General features: G+C 45.1%; 1 protein-coding gene across 1 annotated transcript in view; it reads right to left on the bottom strand.

The window, feature by feature from the left end:
• The window catches only part of LOC105830055, a 28282-nt gene extending 8961 nt beyond the window's left edge, over positions 1-19321 (bottom strand). The window contains exon 1 of the mRNA XM_036288979.1: positions 18284-19321. Coding sequence (XP_036144872.1) covers positions 18284-19295 — 1012 coding nt within the window. The 5' untranslated portion in view covers positions 19296-19321. The remainder of the gene's footprint in view (positions 1-18283) is intronic.
• Between the last annotated feature and the right edge of the window lie 328 nt (positions 19322-19649).

Raw genomic sequence — 19649 nt, forward strand, 5'->3', positions numbered from 1 at the left:
CTCTCTCACTCTGGGTCGCGTGTTCTACATTTTCGTAGTTCGATTTTCTAACGGCCTCGCTCGAGTTTCGAGTGCGTCGTCTGTCGTACATTTCGAGGTCGGTACATCGGGTGGTACTTTTGCCCTCCCCCCCTCCGTGCGCCGCAATGCGACACCACCACGGGAATCTGCGCCCGGTTCTCTCATCTCTCATCGCGGAGGGACGACGAGACTTTTTTCCCCTACGACGAATATCGTTCCGAATAAAATTCGCACAAGAGGTCGACAAACGCACGGGTTTTTTTTGCACGCGCATAATGTCGAAGTAGTAGAAGCCATCGTGTCTCAACAACTGATGTTTTTTTTCCTTCCAACTAACAGTTAAAATATTTGTACAGTAATTTTTTTATCCTACAATTTCTAGCAATATTTTCGTTAACAATTACGTTTTGATTTAGGTACTAATCGATTGATTATTGTAAACCGTACATGATTTCAAAGAAGAAAAAAATTATAATATTTACATGTCGAAGTTGCTACAAATGTAAAAGATGGTGTAACGCGTGGCTCGAGATTGTAATGGTGAGCAAACGCTATCGAGCGAATCAATCTATTAGCATGGCCAAGGTTCGAGTGTTATAGGCCTTACATCGCGCCTATTGCGTCCTCGAGCAAATAATTTTCCGAGAAGTGCTGCAACAATAATCCCACGGTAAAGAGACATAGGAAAGTAGAACGAAATTTGAAAATGCAATATAAACTTTGAGATCCCAACGTGATCTCTCTAAAATCCACCAAGAGACCGTGCGGTAATAAACTCAACGATGTAGATATATCCAATCGATAATTCCTCGACAGCAAAATAGGTCCGTAATTTTCTCGAGGATCCCAGGATGGTTAATGGAGTGTTGTAAACGTGCGAATCTCCACAGCGTGTACGAAAACAATGCAGCCTCGTGGCGCGTCGCATAGTTTAAACGTGCATGCAACGATGTTCCGTGTTAAGCCCGGATGGTCTTTAGCGGATCGTTATTATTGTTGAAATAAACAGACCCTCGTCTATATACCATCTACATCAGATCTGGCTGGCATGTTATAGAATCGCGAGTGCCTCTCACTTGGCTTCGACAATGATTGGCAAGCTCCTCGTGACCTTGCGTCAGATATCTGCCGCGAGATAACTCGTGTCGCCCTACTTTTGAAATTTTTCCGGCGGGGTGCTCTTTCTACCGAAGCCGTCGCTTAAGAACTAGAACCCCCTCCGGATTCCGCATTCTCTAATCTAATAGAAAGCTTTTTCATTGGAGGTAGTGCGCCACGTGGGAAAAAAAAAAGACTCGGGGCTTTTCCGAGTTTAGGCCTTTAGATATACAGCTCCAGATTCGTAAGATCCTAGATTCGTCGTCCTGTGGAGAGACGCTGATATATCGTCCCGACGTCCTTCCGCGCGTCCTTCCTATTTCCCAGAAGCGCACACAAAGAGACAATCCAAAAATCCACCCCTGCCATTTGATAAATATGCTTCTTATGGAAATTAAACATGATTGATTAAGGAAAACTGAGGAAAGAAATATAAATTTTGAGATGTGTGTACATAGAAATACACAAACCATTAGAAGGAAGCTTTTTTTTTATTACGATTATTTTTATAAACTCGAAGACAATTTTTCTCCGGTGAAAATATTAAGGAAGAAGGAAAGGAGCATCGCTCATTATTCAATTTCTAGCATTGTAATTTCCCATGATTCAATTGAGAAAAAAGAATCTTTATAGTTTAAATGTAATGTCTTCATTATGTCTTTTGCTTTAAATAATATTTTCGGTTCCCGGGGAATGGGGAAAAAATTTTTCTCGCGCGTCCCTTCGTATTCCTTTTACAACGGCCGCAGCCGCGTGTAATCGGGGTTAGCGCGATCTCTCCCGGTGGCGGAGAATAAATTTCGCACACGCGCATGTCAGCGAGGCAAAGTAAGGTCTCTCCGTCGCCAAGTTGTCCATTTGAAACGCGCTACGATATAGGATATCGAGGAAAAGGCGCGACGGCACCGAAGGAAATCGAGAAAACGTCGCGCAGGATCGAGGGGGAGGAAGGGAGAATGGTCGGGGGATGGCGGTCGGGAAACGAGGATTGGGAGTTCGGGGAGGGGGATGAGGGAAACGTTTGGGAAAAGAAAGCGACGTTGCCGACGACGTCGACCTGGCAGTACCCACAGAGTTGGTAGAATCTACCCGCCAAGTGTGCCTGTGTGCGAAAGGGATGAGTTACTGCAGTTAAATTGGGATCGGTTTTCAGCGATATTAGATATAAGATTAGCTTAGGTTTCGAACTGGAGCTATTAGATTAGACTAAATCTCATTGTTTGGGAATCGATAATAAAATGCGAGAATTTTTGAAAATTTTCAAAATTTGTTAATATTGAGATACGAAGAATCCGACATAATACGTTTAATGAAAGACGAAGACCCTAAACACTCTTCAGCTTATTTATCCTTGACAATTTTAAATAGAACTGTTACAGCTCTAATTTTTAATATGCCGAAGAAAAAAAACGTGCACTTAGGAAATTAGTGAACGTTGGGAAACGTTCAGCGGAAAATTGCTGGGGGTAACGGGCAAAGTTGCTTTTATCGCCGGGAACAGCCAATGACTTTCAAAGACGATTGGTCAGGTTCTATTTCGGCGATATCACGTGCGGCGATATCAAGGGCGGTTTGTTTCCGCCGTCGACACGCGAGTGGATCCCCGACGAAGCGTCGGAGACTATAATTCTTTCGCGGCGGAGAGAAATTGTGGGAGGAGAGGGCGGCAACGAGGACTATTCGAGAATCCGGTCGAATGTAAGCGGTAGCTTACATAGTTTGTCACTGACAACTCGCCGACGAACGAGATTTCGGTCCGTCCTTGGAGAGTCGGGAGACGGAGAGATCGTCGGAGATAGGATGAGCCTTCGAGGGATAAACACGAAACTCCCCGCTTCGAAGGCCGAGGAAATAGCGAGAGAAAGCAGCGATTTCTAGGACAATTCGCGGCCGTCTCGATGTATCGAGACGCGGCGGAGACGCGAGGAGAGATCGCACATCCTGTCGCGTACGAATCGGCGGCGGATCGTTGCGAGGATCGCGGCCGGATGAATAAATGAAGAAGCACCGTCGAGCGAAAGCCCTACTCCCGCCGTTTCCCAAATGAGTCCGGGTCCCGCAAAAACTGCTGAGGCAACTTGAAGCCAGACAGCAAAACGGAGACGACGGCGCGGTGGTCGGGAGATAACGGCGAGGCTTCGAGAAGAATTCTCTCTCGCGTACTTTCATCATCCAGGGTACCAGGAATCTCATCCGCAAGGACAAATGGTGTAATCCCTCGTGCTCCCTCGAGACAGCGCTTCCAAAAGTTCTGGTATACAAAACGCGTTTCCCGCACTTTTCTTTATCTCTGCGAGCTCTCGGGCCGATCTCGAATCGATTCTTGGCTTAAATTTCGCAGCCTTGGCAATCTCGGGATTATAAAAAAAAAATTAAGGTTTACAATCTTTTTGTTTAGATATTTCCTTTTAAGAAAATTTAATAATTAAATTTAAATATTGTTTAGAAAATATGTCAAATCGAATTTAATTGCCGCTGGTCGAAGAGCAAACCGGATAATTATTTCGTGATTAGACTCGTAAAGCTTTGAAAACGATCGGTCGATGGAGCGACAGACGCCGGATCGATCGCTGGAAACCAAAGGAAACGAATTCGCGTGGACCAGCAAAATGCATTAGACTAGATCAGTGCGGTAGGAAGTGGAAGTTTGGCTCGAAGTATAAGAGCGATTCGCGGGGTGGGAGGGCGAAAGGAGGGGGATTACAACTGTTACCGGGAACGAGAACGAACAAGACAAGGGGTAGGGGGAGGACGGGGTTGTAACAGGAAGCGAGGAGATTGCGGCTCGAGATTGATGAAGAGATGAGGAGAATGCGATTTTTAAGCATCGCTTAAATCGAGGGCACGCTTAAGGGCGGGCTATAATAATTCCGCGGGTCCGGGGAGTGAAGTCACGCGGAAACGGAAGGAAGCTCTCGCAGTTAGGGTGGCCGCGTGGTGAGAGAGAGAGAAAGAGAGAGAGAGAGAGAGAGAGAGAGTGATTATTAGGGCGGAAAGCCGGAAGTTCGTGAGGTTTCACAGGTTGAGTTTTCCTACCCTTGGACGCGGACTCTTGAGTTGAGGCCTCGGACTTGTACGAGATAAGTTACACACACCCCCGGACGATAGATGCGCGGTGAAACGTTACATTAACCGGCGACGTGGGGTTGCGTGCACGTGATTACCGTAGTCCAGTAATTATTGTCGAAAGCGGAGAAGTATAGAGAAAAGGGAGTTCGATCGGACTCCCTTGATGTCCGTTGCGTTGCCGCGGACGATGACGAAGAAAACGCGTGGTGCACACGACGACGTTCGTCGTCGATAAAACGTTTAAAATAATACCGTGCCGTTCTCCACGCACATACACGTACGTACATACATACGCATTCGCGCGCGCGCTCGCGCGACAGTACGTGGATAAAATGCATACGTCCTACACGCAAAGATTGCCCGGTATATTGTCACCAGATAAGAAGTCCAACCTGAGTAAGCTCGGTGCGAATCTAATTACAGCGCGACATGTCACTGACGTGTTCCAGACATAGTACCACGTATACAAGCGCGATACAGCCTGGCTCGTATATCGTGTAGGGCTGAGGCGATTGACCGTAATACGACCAGTCAAATAAGAGGGTCAGATATAGCCAGTTAGTAACCCTGATCCAGATCTATCGCCACGTGGTCGTGGCTCGCGGCTACGACGTTTATCCGCTGTTTAAAGCACGTGTGACGTATTCGTGCGATCGTATGCGCGCGGCAACGCGTATAGATCCTCCGAATCTTGGAAATTCGAGGGACTCTCTCACCGAACCTTTATCCGGTCGAGTCGATTGACTTGTTCAAGACTCAATTTCGACCGCGCGTCCATTTCCCGTCGATGGGAAAAATTGACAGTGTCTGTACGTTTTGTGTGTGTGTGTGTGTGTGTGTGTGTGTGTGCGTGTGCGTGTGTGTGCGTGTGTGTGTATGTGTGTGTGTGTGTGTGTCCGTCGTCACTTTGGGTGTGGCTGGTGGTTCAAGCTGGAATTCGCGACCTATGCGACCAAGCTGTCTGTGATCTCTGCGTAGAGGAAGAAGCGAGTGGAGAAACGATCGAACAAGGTCAGACGTTTCTTTAGCCTCGAAATTATGCGATCGTTTCGATTTTCTCGGTGTTACATTGTACAATTTATTGTAGACTTAAATGGAGCAACTGTCAAAGAAGATTACGTACACATAACAAAAGATCTTTTTTTTTAATCACGCAACGCTCGATAGTTAGGTTAGTTATCGCGCGCATTCGCGGAGTATCGCTATAAGTCGGCCAATTCATTTGCAATTTAGTTTTGGGGGTCGGGAACCGTTCGGAGAATCGGCACGCGGGAGAACAGTGGGGAGAGGGGAGGTGGAATAGAACAATGAATTACGCTGCGCGTTTTACGCAAACGGGGTTGCGCGATTGTACACGCGAGCTCCCGATACTACATTAGACGAACGTGCATCGGAGAAATTAAAGACAATGCCAAGAAAAAGATACAACGGCGGATAGCACGCGGAGAGGCCATGGGGGGAAAGGCGAGGGATGGAGAGAAAAAGAGAGGAAGAGAGATAAACTCATAGATAAATAGAGAGGTCACGTAGCCAAAGAGAGAAAAAGCGGCAGTGGGCGGAAGAAGAGTGCGGTAGAGGGATAAGAGTGTAGACGGAAGGGAAGTACACGGAGAAGGACAGGAGAGAAGAAAGGGAAGGAAAGAAGAAACACGCGAGAGAGGCGATCGGGAAACAGACGAAGGGAACAGAGAAAGAGAGAGGAAGTAACCTACCCTTTTCTAGCCTGAAGCGGAGAGTGTACCAGGATGAGGAGAGTCAAGAGGGAATAAAGGGGGTGTAGGAGATATACGAAGAGCGGCGCCCAGCTGGAGCCACGTGCATCGATCTGACTACAGGCGCCAGCCGTCCTATCCGTCGGCTCGTTCGTCCATGAGTTCGACCCTGCCCCACTCCAACTCATCCCGAACAGTTTCATCCCATCCTGAACCGTCAAACTCCCAGTTCTAATACTCTCCATAAAGGGAGAGAGAGAGAGAGAGAGAAGTGAAGGCTAGAAAGAGATAGAGTGAAAAACGGAAAACGAAGGGCGGGAGAAAAAAAGAAAGAGGAGAAAAGGGATGAAAGGAAGGAGGGAAAAAAGGGAATTAAAAAAGTGGCAGAGGGGATAAAAATGCGATAGAGATCGGGAGGGAGCAAGAGAAAAAGAGAATGAGGAAGAGATAGATAAAACGAGAGGTGGGGGAGAGAGGGAGAGAAAGGATGAGATAAAGAGAAGAAAGAGGGAGGGAAAGAGGAAGAGGTGGGACAATGCATGTCGCGAGGGCGGGCGAATTTTAACCCCCGCGCGCGTAGTGTCCGACTTGGTATTTCTCCCTCGGAATTCCCACAGGTTGAACGAACTCTATTCTATTCGAGCGAAATTCGGGATGCACGCGCACGCACCAGTCCCTTCGGGGAGGGGAAAATTGGCGAATTTTCTCGAGGAGTCGTCACACACGCTAAATCGCACGTCATCGGCCATTGTGCGCCTCCATAAATAATAAAGGGGAAAAAAATTAACCGACGTCGTTTACTGCCTATCGGGCGGCCCCCGCTCTCGTATCTCAATTGACTTTTTATAGCACAACTTTTATCGCGTCCTCTTTCACGATTTGGCAGGGCGTTTTTATAGAATCGCGGCGTTGCGCGAAAATATACGCCCGTCTATATAATACGCCCGGCGCAATCTTTCCGCCAATCGTAAAAAAAGGGAGGATAATGGAACCAAAAGTGCGTCCTCCCCGCGTCGCATCGCCGCCGCCGCCGCCGCCACCGCGAGAACAAACGTAAACGCAATCGATATCGTTCGTTTTCTCGTCATATCGCTGTATCGGCGAGCGCGCGCTTCAAGGTCCGCCGCGAGAGGATCGTCTCCGTCTCTCGTATTAGCTCTCACGAGGTGGCCTTGAATAAAGTATCCGCGTTAAAAGCTCTCGTAGATGGATTAGCGGCGTTAAACTTTCCCGGATACTTGGAGTGTAACCCAACTCGTCGTGTGCATCGTCCGCGCCCGACGAAGTGGGACGATGTTTACGCAAACATTTTATTATCATGTATGAATGAGTACAATGAGTGCGACGCGCACAATCGATGCAACTAATGAATACAAGAGCAAGACGGTGATATGGACAACGAATACGTTGAATTTCGTGAGTTTTATTATTCGTTGAAGCAATGGTAACAATAAGTATATTTAAATTGGGGGAAACAGGAATTTGTTGTTTCTTAGATTTATATCACATAAAATTAGATAAAGCGAAGCAAAGTTGCGAAATCAACGATTCAGGGGACTGAAAAGACTATTTAATTTTATTGAACCTTTATAACTAATGTTATATGATTGAAATTTTGCGTCGGTCTAACGAATACGTACCAATAGATGAGAGACAATCACGCACGTGCGTGAGACAGAGATCTAACGAAAGATAGGACGAAGGACGAGGAGGAAGCTAGGATCGAATTGGATCAGACTTAATAGACAGTCAGCCTGTCCAAATAGTAGAAGAGTCTGAAACATGTGCCGCTGTCGCGAGTCGAAGAAGCTAAATAGGGGGGAGGGGGGACACATTGTGCGAGTCGGTGACTGTTAAGAACTGCGAGTTACGAGCCACGGACGCTCGAGCTTTCATAAAGATCCGCCGCCAAGTTCTTTTAAAAGAGAACAACCGTCTAGCGCGCATAATGGCCGATCTATGCGCGCGACAGGAGTCCCTCCTCTCTTTCTCTCTCTCTTTCTCTCTCTCTTTCTCTATCTTTCTGGTCTATGGAATATCTCGTCCGGGCACAATGACGAACGTCCTGAGAAATACTGCGTCAATTCGCCCATCGTGTCGCGCCGAGTCGCGCGACGCGTCGCGTCACCTCGTCCCCGCGTTTCAGGTCGTCCCGATCGTGTCGCGATGCGAGTCGTTTGCGCACGCGGATTTTTATCGCCATCGCATTCTATGATGCTGATAAAGTGATCCTCCCTTTGACTAGAGACGGCTTAGGTGCAGTAAATAAATCTACTAAATTTATTGTATAATAATATTGTGATGTACATATAATATATAATGAATTTATTATTAATTCGTATAAAATAATGTAGTGTATAATTTCCGTTGACTGAAGTCGTAGCAACTAATTTGTGTACGATTGATTCAACATACAGCGTGGTATACTTCATATATAATATAATTAATAATTAATGTATTAATTATTAATGTAACAAATGTATACAATACAGGACATATTATTTGGTAGACGTTATTTAGTAAAGCAAGCGTCTCTCAAATAACCGAACGTTTGTTCATCGAACCCGTTTTCACCCACGCACACATGTCGCGGGTATAAACAGAGAGTTATAGAAATTCGATATTTCGTATATACTAAATGTGCATATACATTCCTGGCTGTATATGAAACACTTACACTGCAATTTCTATAACATCGGGTCCATTAATGGCGGTACAATTTAGCTTAATTCTATAATTCCGTCAATCTTAACTAAAGAGTTTGCGAAAGCGTCGACATACATAACGGCAAATTAATTGCTACTGCTAGTTTCACTAATTTCTAGTTTCACCAATAAATAAACGTGCAGCACTACAATACAGCGACGACAGACCGTATCTATTATTAATGGCGGGCGCCTTGTCTTCTCGTAAATTCTCAAGACGCCCGGCAAGTTTTGCTAAACGGTGCCGCATGCATGTCTCATGCGCGAAATCGCCTTTACTTGTGTAATGGAACATGCGTACTTGAGATTGTTGCTGAGGGTGTTGCCGAGAGAGTTCACGGGGGAGTGTTTAGCGAGTCGAGTCTTCCTTAACAATTAATCATTTCTCACGATGCGCAATCCGCATTCGCGGTATCAGAATCGATTAAACGGATCGTGCTGTATCATTAAAGCTGGCAATGACGCCCTTTGCGGTCGATGGCAAAGGAGGGTGTTGCGAAAAGGGCTGTTTTTACATTGTATCCGGGGAAAGTAAAAAATATATTGTTTCTTACAGTTTTTGAGCCATGCAATCCAACGGTGTTAAATTCAAATACTGATAAAGTATTTTAAAAGTGCTATATTTAATACCGAAAATATTAACAAAGATGTTTATTGCGTCTGTGTGGTATTTCCGCCATAGCATTTTAAAGAATTATATATTTTTAAAATCGGAACACATAATGTGTAACATCAATACATATAGCGACTCGTCTCTCAAATGACTGCGGTACATTCCCGCGTTTTCACGATTTAAACCTAATTTTTTATGTATTTCTGTTACGTAATTTTAACTAGCATCATCGGATTGTTTATTGCAAGAAATAATATCTATTTTACTTTTTCCAATTTTAAAAATAGTATATTCAGTAAATAAAATTTTATCAAAATAATCATGAAATCTTCAATTGCGATGTTGACATACGTTTTATAAATTTTTCGAGATTATTTTGAATATTTTAAGATAGAAAAAATAGTGTCAGATATATATACTAATGAGAGATTGAAAAAACGTACCATTATAGGATTAATAAAAATAATTTAATTTTTCACGCTTTTTAAATTCATCGTAAAATGGTCCTTTATGAGTAAATTAAATTTTATACCCTTTCACATTTTCTTTATAGTTGCTCTATTTAATATTTTTTTTCGGAAAGGTTTTTAAATCTCATTTCGTCACCTTCGCTTCTTCGGAGCGAATCAACCCCCGTGATTTTCGTCGCACTTAGGTGAAAGTAGAGGCGCGTGGTTACGTGTAATTAACCGGGGTAAATGATCCTTGGCAGCAGGTTGCATGGGGACCATCGCCAGCAAGATCGCGCGCGCGCGAGGGAGAGCGAGCGAGCGAACGGATTCGGTCGTCCGTCACTGGGCGCGACTGGGTAATACACTGTACGCAATGCACCCTGTCAGAGATAATGGTTTCCTCTTGAACATGGGAAACGCTGGGCACAATAAACCGCCAAAATTACGACTGCTGGCTTACGGCATCGTTTGGTAATGGCGATGGAATGGCCGCGTTCTAAGAGGGATGGAATTCGCGTGCGAAGAAGAGAACACGCGACGGAGAGAGCCGACGAGAAATGAAGAAAAAAAAAACTAGAGAAGAGACTAGAGGAAGAGAAGCATGTAATAGTCACGCATAGTCACGATATTATATCCTACGTCGTTGAAAGGCGTGTGTTTCTCTCTTTCTCCCTGTGGCTTTTCGCGAAATAGAGCTTCCCCTTTCTAACTAATAAACTCTAACTAGCTCTAACAGACTCAAAGTAACATCGCCCGATGGAGAATAAGGCATCTTCTCCGTAATATATTCACATCACTTATCTTCAAAGACAAGAATCTATCGTTGAAATATTTTTTTTTGCCCTCTCTTCATAAAAATAAAGGGATTGTCATTGGCGATACTCCCTTCCCTCTTCCGTCGTAGCGTCTAATCTTCTTCGGCACACAACTTCGCACTCTCTTCGTCTCTCGTTGTTCGTCGGCCTTCTCTTCTACTTCCTCGCCATTGTCGTCGTCGTCGTCGTCGTTCAGGATTTCGTATCCTCGACGATAACGACGTCGACGAAATGGTACCGCTGTTGGTGGCGTTGTTGAGTGAGACGCATAAATTCTTATGATATCTTATGGTCCAAGAGCTTCGGAATGGCTCGCCCGCCCGCCCGGTCGAAGGGTGGCGAGAATATAAACGTTGTTTTTGCATGGGAACGTTATTCACGGATTGTAAAGCCCCGGTGGCTGTTCGCGCCTTTGCTATTGCTACCACCGTTGCTGTTGTTGTTGCTGTTGCTGCTGACAGTTAACACCTCATGCGTTTACTCGCTATCGGAGACTTACACGGCCATATGCCGACACTTCTTATCGATTGTCGGGAGTACAAGGTCCGGATATCCTCTCTCACCGATGAATTTTTAAATAGCGATTCGGCCTGTCGTGTTTTCTCTACGAAAATATGGTATAATATCGTATATCTCGGTGTGTGTGTGTGTGTGTGTGCGTTTAATCCCACGTTGCGAGATCTCACGGATCGTCGTTTCCGTCACATTCGAATCATTTGTTCATATATTTCGCGGTGGAAAAATATTCCCGAGGACTTTTATGCCGATCTTGAGAAATGTACGCGCGATACGCGATTCTGTTATTTATCCTTTAATATCGATAAGTTTCCGGACGATCATTTTTATTCGGCTTTCACCGCATGCAGAACTCATCCCCCTTGTAATTTGCAATAACGCCTGAAAGGTTTCCATCGAAACGAGTTTTGACGATCTTTTTCGGTAGCCTTCACAGTGGAAACTTTCGATCGCCCGGCGAGCTCCATTACGAGTTTTTCTACTGTCGATTGCATTCGTACAATTTCCCATTGCATTATCGTGAAAGACCGTTATTTCTCTGCTTTATCTCTCTCTCTCTCTCTCTCTCTCTCTCTCTCTCTCTCTCTCTCTCTCTCTCTCACACACATCGGCTCGGCAGAACCAAATAACCAGATCGAAGAGATGAATTAATTTGATTATGTCCAATAAAATACCCTGTTTTATTCGATCGTATTGAGATAAAAAGAGGATTGTCATATCGATAAAACATACGAAGATATTTAATCACAGTCGAGAAATATATAAGATATTTGATATGTGTTAACATTATTTTAAAAGAAATACCTCTCCTAAGCTTCATAATTAATAATAATAAATTAAGTCCTAGTAAAATGATATAATAATAAACTACAAAATAAAGTGTGTTTATAATTACTATAGGAATAATTACACTTATATATGTACAAAATAAAAGATGTAAATTTATAATAAATATTCTGTCGAGTCAATAATAATTATATTGTATTTGAACTTTTAGGTTCTCTCTCTCTCTCTCTCTCTCTCTCTCTCTCTCTCTCTCTCTCTCTCTCTCTCTCTCTCTCTCTTTATCTTTCTTTGTCTATAAAAAGAGAGATAAAAGCGCAGGGCAACTCGCTTAGATCGCGGTCAAGGGTCACGTTGATCTCCTCGCGACTGCAGGAAGGGATTTTATTCCGTAATCATATACTCTGTAATCGTCAGAGAGATTTAAGGGATAGGACGGTCCAATCGATGGGAGTTTGGCAAGCGAAAGGGCAACACAGAACGATACCTGGAATAATGGTAATAAAATTGTTTTCGACGACAGTTTGAGTGTCTCGCGTGGTTATTATTAGAAAACTCGTTAACAGGCTGTACCGGCGCGTTATGTACCTTTTTACGGTGGCGCTAAAAAAGCAAAACTTTCCCGCCGAGATCATTTTTCTACCGTCCATCGAAAACATCGCTCGTCTCCGGACCAGTTAACCGAATACGTCGTTCCGGGCTTGACAACTTTTTCTTCCCGGCGCGCCCGTGTTCAGTGAAAATATTTAAAAAGTAGTGTGTTTTAGTCGAGAAACATTTAGCGACATTTCACGTCGGTTGCGTGGTTGGTAAAGCTCGTACAAGAGGAAATCGCGAATTTACTTTGAGGAGGGTGGTTTTACGTTGGAAATCAGGTCACGTTTGTGCCAGACGACTTATTAGTCGCCACGTCGCGCGTATACAAGTATACAAATTATTTTGACAATCGTATTACATGGAAATATTACATTTACACTCATCCCTCTGCCACCTTCGACCACCGGTGGTAGCGAATGTTAAGAGTGATCGAATGCCCCCGGAAGCGCAAATTTACACAAAAGTGCGAGGTGTGTAAAAGTACGCGTCGCAAGTTACGCTGATTTATCTCCCGGGTGTCGCGCTACAAATTGTGCTGCGAATCTCGCCCGTACGCGAAAGAGAGAGAGAGAGAGAGAATGAGCGATGAGGGGGATGAAATTCCGTCTCGCGCGCGCGACAACGACGACGACGTCGCGGATCGTCGTCCGATCGGAAGGAAAGGGAGGGAGGGCGAGCCAGTCGGCCGGGAAAATTCGCGGCTACGCGACGAGTAATTATCGTCCATCAGGCCGGAGTCGCGCGCGGTCGGGGTATATCGATTCGCAACCGGGTAGAGGTAGAAAGTAGAAAAGTGGCCGACGGCACGTCGGACGCGCGGCAAAAGGCTACGCGCGAGTAGCAACTCCGCTTCGGGTTGTCGTTCCGTGGCATTTTTTTCGCGCGTTCCACGTAGACAAAAAATGTGGAACGCACACAAACTTTTCCCCCCTCGAGCCGCGAGCACCCCGCGCACTCCGCTCGCCCCGCCGGCCGCCCGCGGTCGATGCAATGGTGGTCGTTTATAGTTTCTTTAGTTTCTTCAAAAAGAATGACGTGTTCGTCGGCTATGTATAGTGACACGGCGACATTAACGTTAAAGTATCACGTATGGCGCATTTACGATACGGCTCGGCGCGCGAAATGTCCGGAAAAATCATCGGTTTGGCGAAAAGGGGTTGGAGGGAGAGGGAAAGAGAGACAATCTCTCTTTATCTCTCCTTCTCGCGGAAGGCGTCGTTCGCGGGCGAGCGCTCGCTTCCCAGCGTAAGATTTCGTGTTTCGGGATCGTTCGCGGCGGCGGCGGTGGCCGGCGCCCGCTTCGAAATTCTCGCGCCGGGGAAACGCGCGAGGATCGCGGAGATATCGATATCGCGGCAAAAGTTTGCGACTCCCGCCGGCACGGCACGCGCGAATCGATCGCGGAACGAGTCCGAGCCGAACGAGTAACACCGCGCTGAGGCGTAATTAAGCCGAATTAATTCCATTTTGCCGCGATCCGATTGTTAATTAGCGTTGTCAATTTGCCGGCGCGACTTTTTTTTGCTGATCTATGTACGTAGATCGGAACGGAAAGAGATTGCTGCTCCCAAAAAATTAATACATAATGTACAAATGAAGTAAAACAAATATGTGAGGCTAAATTTTGTTTTCGGGATTTGCAGAAAGTTCTCTTTTTTGTGTGCATATTCGTATTTTTTTGAATTTCTTAAATTTTTGCGAGTTTCTTTAAACCACCCCGGTTCTCAGGTACTTTGGTTTCCAGAATTTCAATAGAGAAACGGATTTTCTATTATTGCGATATCGAATCGATTTTTCGCTTGATCCAAATGCGAGATCGCATCGAACTATCTGGAATCACTACGGCCTCTAAAAGAGGCGAAACGAAGGAGGAGGGCAAAACACGCGCGCGGCAGCTCGTTAATTTAACGATTAAAGAAACAGAGAGAGAGAGAGAGAGAGAGAGACAGAGAAAGTGAAGGTGCAAGCGCCGGGCTACGAGTAGTCCGGGTAGCATTACCGTCTCTCTACCTTAGGGTTCTATTACCCTTATTGTTAAACTTAGAGTTACTGTGAACTGCGGAGTGAACTATAGACCGCTGTTCTCTGTTGTCGCAACACTCGGCGGCGACTGCGGCGAGTGCCACGTGGCTGCAGGTGTGTGGCTCCGCGTGCGGGGACGCGTGCCAGCGCCGACGAGCGAGCGAACGTGTGCGGGCGGCAGGTGCATTCCGCCTCTCGTCAATCTTCGCCGAAAAAATTCGCGACGGCCACGACCCCCTTGCGTGATCGACCCCCCCCCCACCCCCTAATCAACCCTCGAATCTCCTTCCCGACATCTGGCCGTGTTGCGCTCGCGCCCGCGAAATTCGTTGACGTCGTTGACGTTCCGCCCGGAAAGAAAGAAAGAAAGAAAGAAAGAAAGAATAAAAGATCTGACCGCGATTTTTCCGCAATTACGTACACGAATCGCGCCGTGGACGCGCGCGAGACTCAGTCGCCCCCGAACTAGGCAAAACTACGAGGAAGTGAAACTAAAATGATGTTATAGTGAATAATGCACGAGCGTCATGGCAGAAGTAGTTGCAAGTATGACGAGCCATGACGAAATTTCGCGATGAGTCAGCTTTGGGTTTACTCTTTGTAGTTTTTCTACCCCTCCCTCCCTCCTCGTTCAGCGCGGTTCATCACGCCGACCGGTGATCCTAATCGTGGAAACAAACTTTGAGCGCCGGCAGAAAATGTCGCGATCGAATTGTTTTTAATTAGAAATTAGGCGTTCGCGCGGATGAGTAGACCTGCGTTCGTTGACGTTCGGATTACGTCATATCGAATGTAGCAATAAAACGTGCCGCCCTACGTGTCATTACCGGAGAAGTAATGCAATACACGCGGATAGATTAACCCCGAAGTCGCGTTGTATACACCCCCGCGAGTTATTACATTGTACATATCTATGTGCATCGAGCATGCTGTGTTGAACATGCGACGTGTTGTTTGGCGTTTCGTGGAAGTCGTCCTGTTATCGGAGACCAGCCAAGCTTATTGCAACTTGCCATTTCAAATCCATTCGCGTACTTGGTATTTAATACATGGCGGGTATCGTTCGCTCTATTTACACAAGTCTTTCACAGGTGGCGATAAAGCAATAGTTACTTTAAATTTTACTGAATCACCAAATGCACGAAAATTGAAACGTATAATCGAAAATTATCGCACTTTTATTCGCAATGTAAAAAGAGGAAATTTAATTTCGTGGATACTAACATCGAAAATTGCAAGATTTTTTTAAGGAATTATTCTCGGCACTAAAAAAAAAATACATTAAACTTATTCTAAGCCATAAGTTTATTACAAAGATTACAGAAAATTTTTTGAAATTAACCGTAGCCAAGATTCAGATTCAGCGAGTCAAAATTTATAAAAAATATTTATTCTGATTAAAGCTAAATGATAAAAATTTTTTATCGATTAATGTTACATGTTAATCTATATATCTATACGTTTACCTTTAAAACAAAGAATGTTAAATGTTTGGTAATGTCTACTCATAAAGGATTTAATACTTTTTTATAAAATATTAAACGCGTTTTTTAACTTCATTTTTTTGAAAAATCTGGTATAATAGAATATTTTTACTTACAAATTCATGGCGTCAAAATTTATAAGAAACATATACTCGGGTTCCAATTAATACTCAAAAAATATTTTGCAGTCCTGTGTTATTGATCAATACAAATTTAAAAAAAAATTACATTTGTAATATCTTGCTACAATAAAAACCGTGAAAAAGAACAAGTATTAATCGTGGACAATGTAATTCGCGAGAAGCCACGCTAATTCGAAAGACAATCATTAAACATAATCAATAAACGGAACAAGCGGTTGCTATGTATATTTTTTCTTTTACCTATACGTTATTACGGCGCATCAAGACGCATGGGAAAGAATTTCGGAAAAGCTTCCATCGAATGACCAGGTCATCCAATCAGACGTAAAATCAATGAGTTTCCCTCGCGCAATTTAGCATCGAACGAATTCGGCTTAATCCAGAAGTTTCACTCGAGCGATATCAAACGACAGAAAGAAAAAAGCGCGATTTAAAATCGCCGTTGGCCTTCGATTTTTTGTAATTTGCTCGTATATTATTCATTCCAGCCTTGTTTTTCGGGTTTATACGCTCAATATGATATGAAACCGTTCTTTTTTTTTTAAATAATAAGTAAAAGTGCATTTTACAAATTAAAATTGAATTAAAACATTAGATTGTACTAAATTATTGCGAATTAGAGAAATAAGAGGCCAATCAACCTGAATCGACTCAAGAGGCTAAGTCACTTGCATCAAATATGCAACAACCAAATTGATATAACGACACGCGAATGTTAATTATTAATTAAGCACGTACAACCATATTTAAATATTATAAGGTCACATTTCATGGAGTAGATATTAGACATTGCGCGTTAATAACTATTGATTGCAAATTATCGATTATTTCTATTACGAATAATTAATAGTTGCAGCATTTGTATATGACGTACAATAGAATGCTTGCGCCTATAGATGCAGCAACGTCCTTTATCCGATGCGGAATAATTTTCTTATATGTAGGCGGGAATATTTTGATTGAGAGAATGCCGCGACGCTTATCGAGCGAAGTTGACAAAGTTGTGAGACCCGGCCGCGGTTTACGTCGACGTTTCGCGCTTCGCAGAAATCTTTCTAACTTTTTCAAGGATCCTCCTCGGGCAATCCCACCTCCCGACGTTAGAAAACCTCGGCGCGTTAGAAAATGGGCTTTATACACACGTGGGTGAGATCGGTCGCATTTAGAAATCGCGTTTATGCGGCAAGGACATCCGCGTTCTCTAGATCGTTCTCGATTGTTCAATATTGGCTGCGTCGCGCAGGAACATTCGCGACGCTTCTCAGTGGAAATTCTCCTCGGTGTCGGCTCCGCGTCGAGGAGAAAGTAGAAACGTGAGGTCGATGATAGAAACCGGTATAATCATCCAATTACAAATCCAATTTGCCATGCTGCATCCCGCGTTAATTGTCGCGCTTCTCTATTGTCACAAATGTATTTAGAAATAATTTCCTGCGTATCCCCCCCCTCTCTCTACAGCGTTAAACTGCAAAGTTAAATTATATCGCATTCAAAAAATTTTAATCTCCAATTTTTTATATAGCAATTTTTTGTAAATTATATATATGTTTAATAACCAATACGTTTACATAAATTCTTACGCGGAAAGAACGGTTTTGTTAGAGTATTGAAAAATTTAGCTAAAGCTGAAAATAATTTAATTAACAAAAGGAAAAACTGAAAGCGCGAAAATAATTTTTTGTTTTACATTAATTATTTTGATGCAACAGAAAATTATCTTCAGATTTGTATCTAGCTAAATTTTTTAATACTTCAGCAAAATCTATTTCTTTCTGTGTAACGCAAAATTTTATATGCGAGTTTTCCAATAGTATAGATTATCACATTTTATGCGTAAAAGTTTAATCATATTATTTATATTAAAAATAACACATTACTTTTTATTGTGTTAATTTTCGAGATTATTAATTTAATGATATTAACGTTTTATAGATAATTTAGATCTTTGCTACTTGAGTTGTCTCCCTCACTCGGAGTATTCAATGAGGAAATCAGACGTTAGAACGATGACATATAGATATAGTCACGTGTCAGTCACGTTTATTATATCGATGCACTTATCGTCGAATCATCAAATCGCTCGAATATCATATATCCGTTTGTATACTCGTAAAACCAACCTTATACATTTTTGAAACGTGAAAAGAAAAGAAAGGAAAATTTTATGCGATTTACCAATTAACAAGGTCTTTAAGCAGAACTTAAAGACTTTTTGTTGGGGGGGGGGGAGGGGGAGTATCAGCGGAGACTCACCGGGTTCGGCGAAGGTGATGATCTCCGAAGTCCTAGCGTAAAAATCGTCCAGCTCCTCCTGAACGTCGTCGTAGCCCTGATAGGACTTGGCGGTGGTCCTGGCGTTACCCTCAGTGGTGGTGGTTTCCTGATCGAGGTTTCTGTACGAGTACTCGTCTCCGCCGTAGAGGAACTCGCCCGAATACTCACTCTCGTAGTCGACCCTCGACCGGTCGGAATAACGCGGTGGCGTTTGCGCCTCCGCCCGGTAAAGGGTCTCCAGGGCCAGGTGCCGGGGCACGGTGGCCAACGTCCTGTTAACGTCCGGGCGAGCCCTCAGGCCGAGTTTTTGCAGGATCTGATGTTTGATCGCCTCCAGCCTGAGATCGTCCGGGCTGGGCGCGGTGGTGTCCTTGAACAGGCCGCCCCTCGCCGGGCCCTCGTGGTGCACGTGATGATGATGATGATGCTGTTGCGGCTGCTGATGCGGGCAACCCGGACACGTCTGATGGTGGCCGCTGAGACGCGGCTGTACCGCCGGCAGAGCCAGACAACAAAGGGCCAGTCCTATGAGCAGCAAGTTGGACGGTAGCGACGGCGAGGCGCTGCCGTGGACGGTGCGCACCGGGCCCAGACAGTGCAGCGAGGACACGCGGTCCACGTCGGGCCCGGCGTCGTGCCGGCGTAATCGCTGTCGCGTCGTTGTCGTCGTCGTCGTCCTCGTCGTCGTCGTAGTCGTTGTCGTCGTGGTCCGATCGACAGTTCCGTTTGTCGTAGTCGTCGTCGTCGTCGTCTTCGTCGTCGTCGCCGCCGCCGCCGCCGCCGACAATCGGCGCGTTCGGGCGCGCGCGCGTACGCGAGCGCGGGCACGGGCGCGAGATCTAGCCTGCTGCTGTTGCAGCACTCGCCTGGTGCACTCGGACTGTTGCTGTTGCTGTTGCTGCTGCTGCTGCTGCTGCTTCTGCTCCCAGAAGATCCTATCGTTTCGGCCTTCGCTCGAGGTGCCGCTACGTCCGTAGGGCACCTGGTGCATCTCGACGGCGAGTCACCTCGTTCGCCCCCACCACCTCCGCCTCCTCCTCTTCTTGCTTCGATGCTCCCTTCTTTCCTCCTGCTCTTGATCCGATACTGGTACCCCGTGTATCCTATTACCTGATGCGCGAAGAGCTTCCTCCCGCTTCCTTCCTCCTCGGCTGTTGTTAGGCTCCCCGTCGACGACGACGACGCTGACGTCGCTACCACCGGCGCATCCGACGTCGAAGAGCAGGAGATTTCTCGCGCCGGTGAGGAGAATCCTCCTCTGTTGCTGCTGCTGCTGCTGCTGCTGCTGATCGTTGATGGGATTCTTGCTTCTTGCTTGCGGTGGTGCTGAGGGATTACAGGAGGG

Source organism: Monomorium pharaonis, chromosome 6 (assembly GCF_013373865.1).
Source record: "Monomorium pharaonis isolate MP-MQ-018 chromosome 6, ASM1337386v2, whole genome shotgun sequence".
Lineage (NCBI taxonomy): Eukaryota > Metazoa > Arthropoda > Insecta > Hymenoptera > Formicidae > Monomorium > Monomorium pharaonis.